Source organism: Marmota monax, unplaced genomic scaffold (genome assembly GCF_021218885.2).
Source record: "Marmota monax isolate L192 unplaced genomic scaffold, Marmota_monax_Labrador192_F-V1.1 WCK01_AAM20220418_F8-fsc00012, whole genome shotgun sequence".
Taxonomy (NCBI): Eukaryota; Metazoa; Chordata; class Mammalia; order Rodentia; family Sciuridae; genus Marmota; species Marmota monax.
This window is the reverse complement of record NW_026695227.1, coordinates 33,203,494-33,215,480: the sequence shown is the minus strand read 5'-3', so window position 1 is coordinate 33,215,480 and position 11,987 is coordinate 33,203,494. Positions and strand designations below refer to the sequence as shown.

At 48.9% G+C, this 11,987-nt stretch overlaps 1 protein-coding gene across 1 annotated transcript; it reads left to right on the top strand.

The window, feature by feature from the left end:
- The first annotated feature begins 3,669 nt into the window (after nucleotides 1-3,669).
- Krt5 (keratin 5) lies at nucleotides 3,670-9,336 on the top strand. The gene is made up of 9 exons (XM_046435586.2): nucleotides 3,670-4,329; nucleotides 4,894-5,108; nucleotides 5,870-5,930; nucleotides 6,038-6,133; nucleotides 6,278-6,442; nucleotides 6,790-6,915; nucleotides 7,166-7,386; nucleotides 8,177-8,211; nucleotides 8,663-9,336. Exons 1-9 carry the CDS (start codon nucleotides 3,781-3,783, stop codon nucleotides 8,965-8,967), a joined length of 1,773 nt encoding a protein of 590 aa, XP_046291542.1. The 5' UTR covers nucleotides 3,670-3,780; the 3' UTR covers nucleotides 8,968-9,336.
- Nucleotides 9,337-11,987: the final 2,651 nt, after the last annotated feature.

Below are 11,987 nucleotides of genomic sequence, written 5' to 3'. Positions count from 1 at the left end.
TTCAGACTTGGAGCCTGAGAGTCCTAGAGAGGCTGGGTGTGGTTCCCAGCACCCTCTGGCTACCTTGGCTGAATGAGGGAGGGGTGGTACATCTAAATTCCCAGATCCACAGAGGGGCCTGTCCCCCCAGTTCCCCACAGTCCTGAGAACTCAGCTGAAATTGAAGCTGGGCCCGAGTTGGGGTAGGGGCAGGACTCCTGTAGCTTTGGGTGGAGATAGGAAAATTCTTCCCTCAATTCCTCCCGGAGGGTAGGGCTTTGTGGAGAGTTGTCTGGGGCTGGCACACCGCTTTATCTGCCCTTCCCCATCCTGCAAATCTGGCTCCAGGCTCCCAGATGGGGTTGCCAACCATAGCCCAATGAATAGGTGACTCACAACTCAACTATTGTTCCTCACTTTTTGTGTGGAACATACATAGGGTAGAAGAACTGCAGAGATAAGGACATTACTGCTTTCTTTCTTCCTGGGAGGGACATTGAGGCAGGGACTAGACACGAGAGCCCCCAGTGGGCTTAGATGAGGGATGCTGTCAGGTCGGGGATGGGAGAAGGATGGAGGGAAATTCAAAGAACGGAGTCATGGCCTCTGTCATCAGAAGGTGCTCAGTCTGAAGGGGACAAAAGACTGGCCCTGTAGACTGGACCCAGACAGAAGCAGGTGAGCAGGACTCTGGGACTCAGCTAAGCACTGGGGATCTTGAAGGGAGGAGTGGATAGAGATGTCTGTCCATGCAATTCAGAAAAGTTTTATGGATCAAGACTGGGCTGAGTGTGTGTGTATGATGCCAAGTCCCTAACCTTGAGGACTGTACTGTTTGGGCAGGCCTGGAGGACATCTGCAAAACCATGATCTTTTGAGTAGGTTCTATTTATTGTTTTCTATCTTCTATCTTCCACCAAAGATATACAGGCTGGGGTGTGTACTCCAAGGAGAGTCCTGAGCTGGTGTTGAAGATTTTACTTTTCCTCCTTGCCTGTGGCCTATATTTCCTGCTGCCTGGGAAGTGTTGCCCAGAGTCTATGTTTCCCACGCTTCTCCATGAGGGATGTCAAGGCAGCCATCTTATTGCCTCTTTCTCTGGGGACACCAGCCAGGCAGCTATTAGAGAGATCTGTCAGTCCTGCACTCATTTTGCTGACAGTGGGAACAATTCCGGGAGAAGCTCAGTAGCATGCCTGACCAAGTCTTGGTAACTCCCTCTGGGGTGCCCAGCTAAGGAGCTTGGAGAGCTCAATATAATCCCTCCTTTCCTGTCACAGAGGTTGGAGGCTGGGTGGGGCTCCCCTCTGCAAGGGCTGGGTGCCTAGCTCCCCATGGGGGCTTCTCCATTACCTACATCTGCCCAGGTCTGGCAGAGTGGGAGGGCTGCCCTGCCTGGAGGTTCCCACAAAGTCAAAGGGACAGAGTGCTGCTTCTCCCCAACACTCCCTGCTACAGTTACTTGCCACCCACACACCAATGGTCCCTGTCATCTGGATCTGAGCTTGGCACATTGTAGCCATTCTCAAACTGGCCAGAATGCATTCCTGTCCTACCTACCAAGTCCTCTTTCTTTACAACCCAGCTGGGAGGAGGATGAATGGGGAGAAGAGAATGTCCCACTGTCTCAGGAAGGGTGGGGCTTCCCCAAGGGCAGTGGGGACTGTACCCAGGACCTGTCTGTATGTGTGTGTGTATGTGTATGTAGCAGACATGCCCTGATAGTGATCTTCCAATGAAGGGGCGGGACTCCCGCTAGGATCCCCCAGACACTTGCTTCAAGCTGGGACCTGTTATATCAGGGCTGAGGCCCCAGATTAGTCTCAGGACACTCACGCCTGCTCTCTGCAAGGCCACAATGTATGAAATTGGTGAATTCAGTAACATTCATCTCTGAGGGTCTCGGAAATGTTCCAGGGAGAGAGGCATGCAAACCTCATTGTCCAAGTCCTGAGAGACCACCTCTGGCCAGTGTCTGTCTGTCTGCAGAGACTCATCTGTCAGCTGCTTTCTCTCTGGTGAGCAATCACCATCTAGCACGGTAGAATTGCTTTCCCACAGCCTTGGCTTCCTTGTATTCAACCACAGTCCCTGTCCAGATATTTCTGAGCCTGGGCGGGTCCTGATGCCTTTGCTCTTGGGAACATGTCCCCTCTGGCTTTGAACCTGTTGCCCCAGTACCCCTACTTCTGGCTGCAGCCAAGGGGGCCCAAACTCTTCACAATTTAAGCACTGTCCTGACAGAGGGTCCTACTTGAGGGGAGGTAGAAATGTGACGCCCACTCAAGTTTGTAGCCAAAAAGAGAGGGTGTGGCTTAGGACAGACACTTGCTAGAATCTGACCAGAATCCCCTTCTTCCACCTGGCACCCAAACTGATCAAGTAAACTGTGCAGAGGTGATCTTAGGGAGCTCTCCCTAAAGCAACTGTCAGGTTATTATGCCAGCTGCCTGGTCCCCACACCTGCTCTGATTAGGCTCTCTGGTAGGACAATCCATGACTTAGAATTCCATTTTCTATTCTTTTGGCCCCGAAGAAAACTTTGGGCTAGAGCTTACAAAAAAAGCACAGCAATTCCCGCTGCTTGGAACAGAGCGGTTCGCCGTTATAACAGGTCGGCAGATCCTCGACATGTTTCTGATGAGATTAGAAGCTCCTGCAGGTATGTGTTTGTGGCAGCCTTCAGCCTGTATCAACAGATTCAATGACTCATTTCTTCCCTGCTGGAATAACTGAGAGCTTGCTGGAACACACCTGGGGGGCTGGGGGTGCTGCTGGGGAACCGACAGAGCAGTTCCCCCTGAAGAGGCATGATTTCCAGCAGAATTTCAAGGCTTTTTTAAGGACTGGGTAGAATCTCTGGGTTTGCAATGTCCCTTCAGGGTCTTAACGGGGCCAAAGAGCAAGGGAAAGGGCAGACACAAAACGCTGAGTTAGGAGCAGCTGTGGAGGGAGAGACCTGGCCACAAAGAGGGCAAGGTGGTCTATAGCCAGGTTGAGGATTTCCACATTCTCTGTTTCTGGAGTCTGGGACTTGGGAGCACTTTTCTGGCTTGAATCTTGCAGATGAATCTGTCCAATGGGGCTCTGCGATAACTGGACCTCCCACAAGAAAGAACTTATGCAGAAAAGGACTGGACTCTCTTTCTCCCTCTGGCACATACACAAGCTATAAGGCCTCAAAAGAATTGCCTTTCCAAGAGCTAAAGTCCCTGTAGCAACTTCCCACCTAGCAAAGTGTTAGAAGAGTATATCACTGCCAGGTGGGGGACTTGCTTTGTCCCCCACCTCCTCCACTGATGGACAGTGTCCCTGAAGCTGGAAGGTCAGCATGCACTATGCTGAGATGGTGAACAGTGTCCTCAGTCTGCCCTAGGACAGTGGCCATGGCCAAATGCCCCCTTACTTTCTGCAATCCTTCTTGGGCTGTCCACAGCCCCCAGGCCCCATGGTGAAGAGAGACTATCTGGCAGCATGGCCGACTTGCTGCCAAGAGATCAGTGCTGCAAGGCAAGGTTATTTCTAACTGAGCAGAGCCTGCCAGGAAGAAAGCATTTGCACTCCGCACCATAGTGCAGGTGTGAGGGGTGAGCTCACAGCTGCCCCCCGGGCACGCCCAGCCCACTTAATCATTCACAGCCCGACAGCTCTCCCGCCCAGCCCAGTTCTGAGGGGATAAAAAGGGGCATTGCAGTTCCTGGGGAACAGAGCCACCCACTGCGTCCTGCTGTGCTCTGTTCTCTCCAGCACCTCCTGCCCCACTAGTGCCCGGTACTCTTGCTCCACCAGGAACAAGCCATCATGTCTCGCCAGTCGAGTGTGTCCTTCCGGAGTGGGGGCAGCCGCTCCTTCAGTGCTGCTTCTGCTATCACCCCGTCTGTCTCTCGCACCAGTTTTACCTCCATGTCCCGGTCCGGGGGTGGCGGTGGTGGCAGGGTCAGCCTTGGGGGTGTTTATGGAGCAGGTGGCTTTGGCAGCCGGAGCCTCTACAATCTGGGGGGCTCCAAGAGGATTTCCTTCAGCGCTAGCGGTGGAAGCTTCAGGAACCAATTTGGTGGTGCTGGAGGCGGCTTTGGCTTCAGAGGTGGAGCTGGCAGTGGATTTGGTTTTGGCGGTGGAGCTGGTGGTGGTGGCTTTGGGCTCGGTGGCGCAGCTGGCTTTGGTGGTGGTGGCTACGGGGGCGCTGGCTTCCCTGTGTGCCCCCCTGGAGGCATTCAAGAGGTCACCATCAACCAGAATCTCCTGACTCCTCTGAACCTGCAAATCGACCCCACCATCCAGCGGGTGAGGACCGAGGAGCGTGAGCAGATCAAGACCCTCAACAACAAGTTCGCCTCCTTCATCGACAAGGTAAGACATGATCCTTTCCAAAAACCTGCTGAGAATCTTGAATAAATGCCAAAGAAGGAGGAGAGAGGGAAGAATTTTCAGGCTTTGTGCAAATACCTTGATGTTTTGTAGGGGTTCCCATTTGCTCCTGAGTCCTGCATTTGGGGGCCCCTTTCTTAGTTGGACTGGCAGCCAGAGCCTGATTCTCATTCAAAGGTGATCCACGAAGGGCTCCATGATTACTATTGCAGAGAGAGACAAGCTCTGTGCCCCACTGTAGCACGGCTGAGGCACAGGAAGGCAGATGTGTTCACCTGGTGGCAGCCTGAGTACCTTCATGGCCCTCAGCACCAGGCCACCCACAGCTCCAGCCAGCTCTTCCAGGTTTTGCCTAGGCCCTGCAGGATGGACCCATCTTCCCTAGAAGAATGAGGTTGGGTACTTCACTCTGGACCTCCCTTCTGAGACCCAGGAGGGCAAGGCACATGGAAAAGTTAAGGGGACAGCCGGTGACATACAAAAGTGAAGAGAACATGGAAACAAGAAATGCAAGCTTTTCTTTCTTCACACTCTGCTCCCCTCCAGGTGCGCTTCCTGGAGCAGCAGAACAAGGTCCTGGACACCAAGTGGACCCTGCTCCAGGAGCAGGGCACCAAGACTGTGAGGCAGAGCCTGGAGCCTTTGTTCGAGCAGTACATCAACAACCTCAGGAGGCAGCTGGATGGGATCCTGGGGGAGAGAGGCCGCCTGGACTCAGAACTGAGGAACATGCAGGACCTGGTGGAGGATTTCAAGAACAAGTGAGTCAGGGGTGGGTGGAGACAAGGGCATTGATATCTTCTTTATCTTCTTGATCTGCACCAGATCAGTTTTGTAACCAAACTTCTGCTTATGCCTTCACTAGATGCATATACCTTCTATAGATAGCTACAGTACTTAAAAAGAAAATCCTAGAATCCCAGTCCATGTTTAGAAAGTTCCAACCCCAGGCTAAGTTAGGCACTTAGCCAACAGTCAGAGCCACGGGCACAGCAGCCTTGATACCACCTGGTGAAATGTGCCAGCCTATCATCCTTGGTCCCTGGGCTTTCCTCCATAGTCCTCCCGAAATATACAGCATGGACTTTTGGTGGCTTCCCTTCAAAGCAAGAACTGATCATGTAACCCAATTTGGAGGCTCAAACAATTTCCTTAGTCATGTGAACCAGCTACTTCAGGGTTTTGTTTATGTTTTTAACGGCTCTGAATGCTGACAAAATCACTAGAAAAGCTGACTAGATATGATGTTGAAGGGAAACAGCATGGCTTTTCCACAGGAATAGTCTAGAAGCAACTGAATTATAGTGATAACAGACTGAGTACCTGGTAGACAGTTACAGAAATGGCAGATCCTAATAGGTAAGGACCTTGCCCAGGGCTCACACTACCCCATCCACTCCCTTTCTGCCTATGAGATACAAGAAGTCCTTTCCAATATGAAAGTAGGCTCACATTGTACAATAAAGACCCCTCCAGTGTCCCTCATTATCTGATAAATTCTTCCTGTCCCTTTCACCACCAGGTATGAAGATGAAATCAACAAGCGTACCACCGCTGAGAATGAGTTTGTGATGCTGAAGAAGGTGTGTGTGGTGAAGGGAACCTGTAGTTTGGGGCAGTCACTCTCCTGGGGTGGAGTCATTTAAGTCAAGTGGACGTTTTGTGATGCCAAACACTCCCATTTCCCCAGGATGTGGATGCTGCCTACATGAACAAGGTGGAGCTAGAGGCCAAGGTTGATGCCCTGATGGATGAGATCAATTTCATGAAAATGTTCTTTGATGCGGTGAGAAACTTACCTAAATTTTTTTTATATGCGTGGTTATTATTTTTTTTCCTCAAGTTTTTGTCCCCCAATAAATGGAAGATTTGAATGGAACTGACATTAAAAAACACAAAATCAGATGACTGACTTCAAGTCTCCCTGCAGGAGCTGTCCCAGATGCAGACACACATCTCTGACACATCCGTGGTCCTCTCCATGGACAACAACCGTAGCCTGGACCTGGACAGCATCATCGCTGAGGTCAAGGCCCAGTATGAGGACATTGCCAACCGCAGCCGAACTGAAGCTGAGTCCTGGTACCAGACCAAGGTGGGTGCTCTGGCAAATGTCTCCAGAGTGAGGGGATGGAGCTGTGTCTCAGACTCTAGGCCACGACAATGCTAAGGAGGTGGCTCCTGAGGCTTGCTGAGGCCAATTGGTTGAGTTATGGGAACAGTTATGGTTACATTTTCCATACAAACTCAAGAACCTGAAAGAGAATGTCATACCAGTGTTTCTAGGAGACCAAAGACACTAGAGAAGAAATTATCTGAGACCAATTTCACCTGAATCAGCCTGACCCATGCCACCTCTTGGTAGTTCCTGTCTGTGAACTTGGAGAAAGTGCTTTCCACTCTCATGTAACAGGATCTTTCTTTTTTTCCTGGTGGCCCCAGTATGAAGAGCTGCAGCAGACAGCTGGCCGGCATGGGGACGACCTGCGCAACACCAAGCATGAGATCTCTGAGATGAACCGGATGATCCAGAGGCTGAGATCTGAGATCGACAATGTCAAGAAGCAGGTAGGATGAGGTGAAAGAGGGTAAGGAAGGGGCTTTGAATGGGAGACATATTTTGTGTTCCTCTTGCTAAACACACACACACACACACACACACGCACAGCAATGTTCTATCACCCCTCATGACCAGGATAGATGCACCAGTTCTCTCTGGAGCTCCAGATTGATTTGCTTGACCTAGAATGTCAAAAAGAGACACGCCAGGGCCCAGCTCAGTTACACAAGTGTCCCCACTCTTCCTTTCCCCTTGCAGTGCGCCAACCTGCAGAACGCCATTGCTGATGCAGAGCAGCGTGGAGAGCTGGCCCTCAAGGATGCCAGGAACAAGCTGGCAGAGCTGGAGGAGGCCCTGCAGAAGGCCAAGCAGGACATGGCCAGGCTGCTGAGGGAGTACCAGGAGCTGATGAACACCAAGCTGGCCCTGGACGTGGAGATCGCCACCTACCGCAAGCTGCTGGAGGGCGAGGAGTGCAGGTGGGCTGACTGTGGGCCCAGGATGGCCTCCCATTTGATGAAGTGGAGCTTCTCCACTACAGGGTGTAAAACACACACACAAGTGACCACTGTCATGTGTATGATAATTATACACCACCCACCCATCTCAACTGACACATGAGCATATTGTAGGTCTCAACTCACTTTTCTGGCTTATTCCCCACTACCAATATCCTTGAGTGCTGCCTCCCTCCAATTAAGTAATTTCAGAAAAGTGACCTGAGTATTGTCCTCTGCCTGCTTTCTTTCATGGCTTTGGAGACCTCAGTGCCCGTGCCACACCCACCTTCATTCTAGTCTTCCTGATTCTTTAAGTACTTCCTCCTTCAGGAAGCCTTTTCTAATTATTCCAGCTGAGCTAAGCTTGCCTGCCTTTGGATTCTCAAACTACTCTAGTTTCTTGAATCTCGGACACTGTCCATTGCCTACTTTCTGTCCAGGCCGAGTTCTATCACAGAACGTAAGCTCCTCCAAGGCAAAAACTGCTGTGTGCGTACCCTTATTTCCCACAACCTCTTACTCATGCTTTTGGTAAAATGGGCGGAGGACAATATGAATTATAATCTTCTTTTGACAATCTGTTGTCTGGTTAAACCCTGTTCATTGGAAAGTCCCTTCAGAGGGCTCCCTCTTCCTCTAACTTCATGGTCTTTTGGGGGTGCAGACCCTAGCTCTGGAATGACCTCTAATCATAACTATGGGATGTAGCCACATAGACTAATGCTATCTTTGGGGAATTTTTAATTCATTCCAATTTATTTTCTTTTAGACTGAGTGGAGAAGGCGTTGGACCAGTCAATATCTGTAAGTAACTTTGAGCAGACATTCACAATGATGATAATATAGGATACCTGGTGCTAACTCAGAATCCTGCTGTTTCTAGACACCAGACATTTCCTTCCCCAATATCTGGTTATTTAACACACCTAGTGAAAAGCAAGTGATGCAGGGGACAGAACATAGATTAGGACATGAAGCAATGTAGCTTGTGTCTTTTCTCTTAAAGGGGAGGTCATGTGGCATATACATTTTGGACCCTGTACCTACCTCTGGAGTACCTAGCGCCATGCTTTCATTTTATGCCCACCTGCTTTCTGTTGGGGATGTTAGCTAAATGACAGTTCTTCTGGGCCTCTTGTGTGCTTCTGTAAGAGCGACCAGAGGTAGTGCTCCATAACTGGCAGGATCAAACAGGCTGGCCCTGTAGAATCGATCTGAAGATCAGTAGTCTCACCCATTTCTCCTTTCCCTGCAGCTGTCGTCACAAACAGTGTCTCTTCTGGCTACGGCGGTGGCAGCGGCTTTGGAGGAGGCAGTGGCTTTGGAGGAGGCCTTGGTGGAGGCCTCGGCGGTGGTCTTGGTGGAGGTGGCGGTGGCAGCTACTACTCCAGCAGCAGTGGGGGTGTTGGTCTGGGCGGTGGGCTCAGTGTGGGGGGCTCTGGCTTCAGTGCAAGCAGCGGCCGAGGGATGGGAATGGGCTTTGGCAGTGGCGGGAGCAGCGGCTCCAGCGTCAAATTTGTCTCCACCACCTCCTCCTCCCGGAGGAGCTTCAAGAGCTAAGAAGAGCCCACTGCAGGTCACCGCCTCCCAAGGGCAGCCCCAGCGATGGAGCCGCCTCTGCTAGGCAGTTGCCCAAGCCAAGTTTTCTCTTTTTCTGGAGAGTAGTCTAGGCCCAGTCTACTGCAGAACCACATTCTTTGTTTTCTGGGAGGACCCAATTCCCAGTCTCTGGTCTCTCGTGTCACAATTCTATATTTTTCTTCAAATCAGTGTTTAGTTCCCTGTAGTATGGTCCTTGGGACATGAGAATCCAAAGTTTTCCACCATCTAAGCCAGCAAAACAGAATCCCCACCCCAGTGCCCACCCCAATTTTAACCTGGTTCTGAATACCTCCAGAGTATGTTCAATAAAATGCTTTTCTAATATAAGCTATGGTGCAGAATTGTTTTTTTCCAGGTCTTCCACCAGCCTAGAGAGCCCTGAGGGTCAATCTGTGTAGATGTGATGGTCATTTAATGGTTCACAGGGAAGACAGTATATCTTGGAGGGATAGTAACCATCACAGATGGTCCAGAGACTCTATGAGGCACTAGGGGAGGTTGGTAAAGCCTCTGCAGTGGAGGAATCAGTGCACTGCACCAATGAGAATGTCTAAGATTCATTGCATCTTTGACAGATTTTAGAGCTTTTTGCCAATTCGCAAATAAGGGCACTTAAGTAACATTGGTAAATGAAAAAAAAAATTGTTGTCTTCAGAACTCAAAAAGCCCTAAAAGATCTTGCGCCTCTTTTAATATTTTAGGTGTTGAGACAGTCAATAGCTGTTATATGTCAGTGTCAGGGCTGGAGTAGTCCTCAGTTTACTAAATAATTTCAGGATTTTCACCCAGGTGGCAGGATCTTATACTGTGTGGGAAAATGGCACACCATCATTGGGGAAGCTTCTTTAGGAGTGTTTATATGTCCTTAGTATTTGTATAAAATGGACCCCTTCAGAGGAGGCTTCCTCCATGTCAATCATATCCATGCACCTAGACAAAATCAGGTGCATGCAACATCTTGCCTGCAAAGACTATATGCAAAGACCAGGCTGTTGAGGTGCTTCAGGTGTTCGAAAAAGTCACAGTGTGCCCCTTCAGAGGTGATAGCTGTTAAAATGGACACTGAGTAGAATAATACCAGCCAAATTCACAAGCAGGTGCTGATTATATACAATTATTTCAATAATATTATATATGGAATCTTAGATATGACCATGGCATTAAGGTTGTGGTAATCCACAGTGAGGCACAATTCATTATTTTCAAGTTTAAAAATAGGCCACATTATATTATTGAATGGAGAATCAGTGGGTGTAATCACCATTTCTCTCAGTAAATCCTGTACAATGGGATGCACTCCTTGAAGGCCCCATTTTAATTTACATTGGGCATATTAACTATTTTAACTGGGGGAAGATCTACCAAGTTCAATTTTGTTAAGCCAGTTTGTAGGTGCCAAGGACTTAGTTAAACTTTAATTTATTATTCATGGGCTCAGACTGTCCATTTTCAATATGGGGTTTGTTAGGGGATGGTACGGTCATGGGGAATTTAGACAAGTCAATAATTCTGATAACTAAGTTAAGGTACATCTGTTCTCTATTGTATATTTGGAAATGTAAATTCAGAACCTACATAGAAAGGGCCCTAGGCTAATCTGTACAACTTTTAATATTTTGATGTACAAACTATTAAAAATTTTAATTAAAGAATAATTTGGGGGCTGGGATTGTGGCTCAGTGGTAGAGCACTTGCCTAGCATGTGTGAGGCCCTGTGTTCAACCTCAGCACTGCATACAATTAAATAAATAAAATAAAAGATCCATTGACAACTAAAAAAAATTTTTTTTAAAAAGAATAATTTGGATTGATTTCCCAATTGCATCAAATTATGGATTTCTGTTTCAATTTTTCCTCCTTATTCCCATTTTCCTTCTTCCTTCCTCTTTCTCTTTTCTTTCCTTCCTTCCTTCCTTCCCTCCTACATTTTGGTGAGAGAGAAATTCTCCTGCTCATATTTATAAATGTCTTTCTCCAGAGACCTTCTAATCAGTATCATCAGGGCAAGGAGTCTCCCCCATGGAAATAGCTAACTCCTTGGTTGTGCCACAAAGATACCATGTGTGTTTTCCCCTGTAGCCCAGAGGATGAGGCTCTTTTCTTGTAACAGAGGTTTAGGAAACAGTAGCAGCAGCCGAGGTGTTTTATAGGACCCCCCAGCAAGTCACCCAGTTCTAGGAGTGTGGCCCCAGCATGCTGCACAGTAACTGCTCTTCCTCTGCATGGACAACACTTGATGGAGCCATATCCAAATATTGCACAGGTTGCCAATCTTTTCCCTGCACATTCCATAAAATGAGGGCCAGCACCTGCTTGAGACACACAACAAATGGTCATAGGTTAAGAGTCATTCTCCTGAGTTTAGCATCAATCCTAATTTAACTGGGATTGAGAAACACAATTCAATAGGAGACACACAGACAGGTCTGGGCTGAGACACGGGACTTGAGGCCACTCTCAGAAGAATTCCAATGCCATACTCCTGTCCCTAAATGCTATTTACTGAGAATTCTAACTTGGGTCCGTCACAATCTAACAGAGGCTTAGTAGAACTTGGTAAATGCAACAGAAGCAACACACTCAGAGCGCAAGCTCACAGCAGGCAGCAACACAGCCCCAAGAGGCCACCTGCCACACAGCAGTTCCAAGTGCAGGCCCATTGGTAGACACACAGCCAGATGTCAGCCAGGGCAAGAAAAGAAAGACCTCAGTGCTGGTAAAGTTTGGGAATGATAGTTGGAGGGGCGGTTGCCAATTCTCTAAAGTCACCCTAGCCCTAAAGCTTCTGCCTAGTGACCTGCTAAGCAGCAAGACCTTTGCTCAGCGGCAAACACTCATGAAAACGTGTTCAAAACTGGACCAATGACAAGCAACAACTCGTCTTCATCTGTCAAAGAACTGAGGTTTTTGGGCAAACCACTACCCTACCAGATTGGAGAGAAAGACAGGCAATTTTAGAGAATCCCAGCTTACCAGAG

Coding starts and splice junctions, on each gene's coding strand:
- Krt5 (XM_046435586.2), top strand. CDS start 3,781: ATGTCTCGCCAGTCGAGTGTGTCCTTCCGGAGTGGGGGCAGCCGCTCC. Junction 6,443..6,789: donor AGTCCTGGTACCAGACCAAG/GTGGGTGCTCTG, acceptor TGGTGGCCCCAG/TATGAAGAGCTGCAGCAGAC. Junction 6,916..7,165: donor TCGACAATGTCAAGAAGCAG/GTAGGATGAGGT, acceptor TTCCCCTTGCAG/TGCGCCAACCTGCAGAACGC.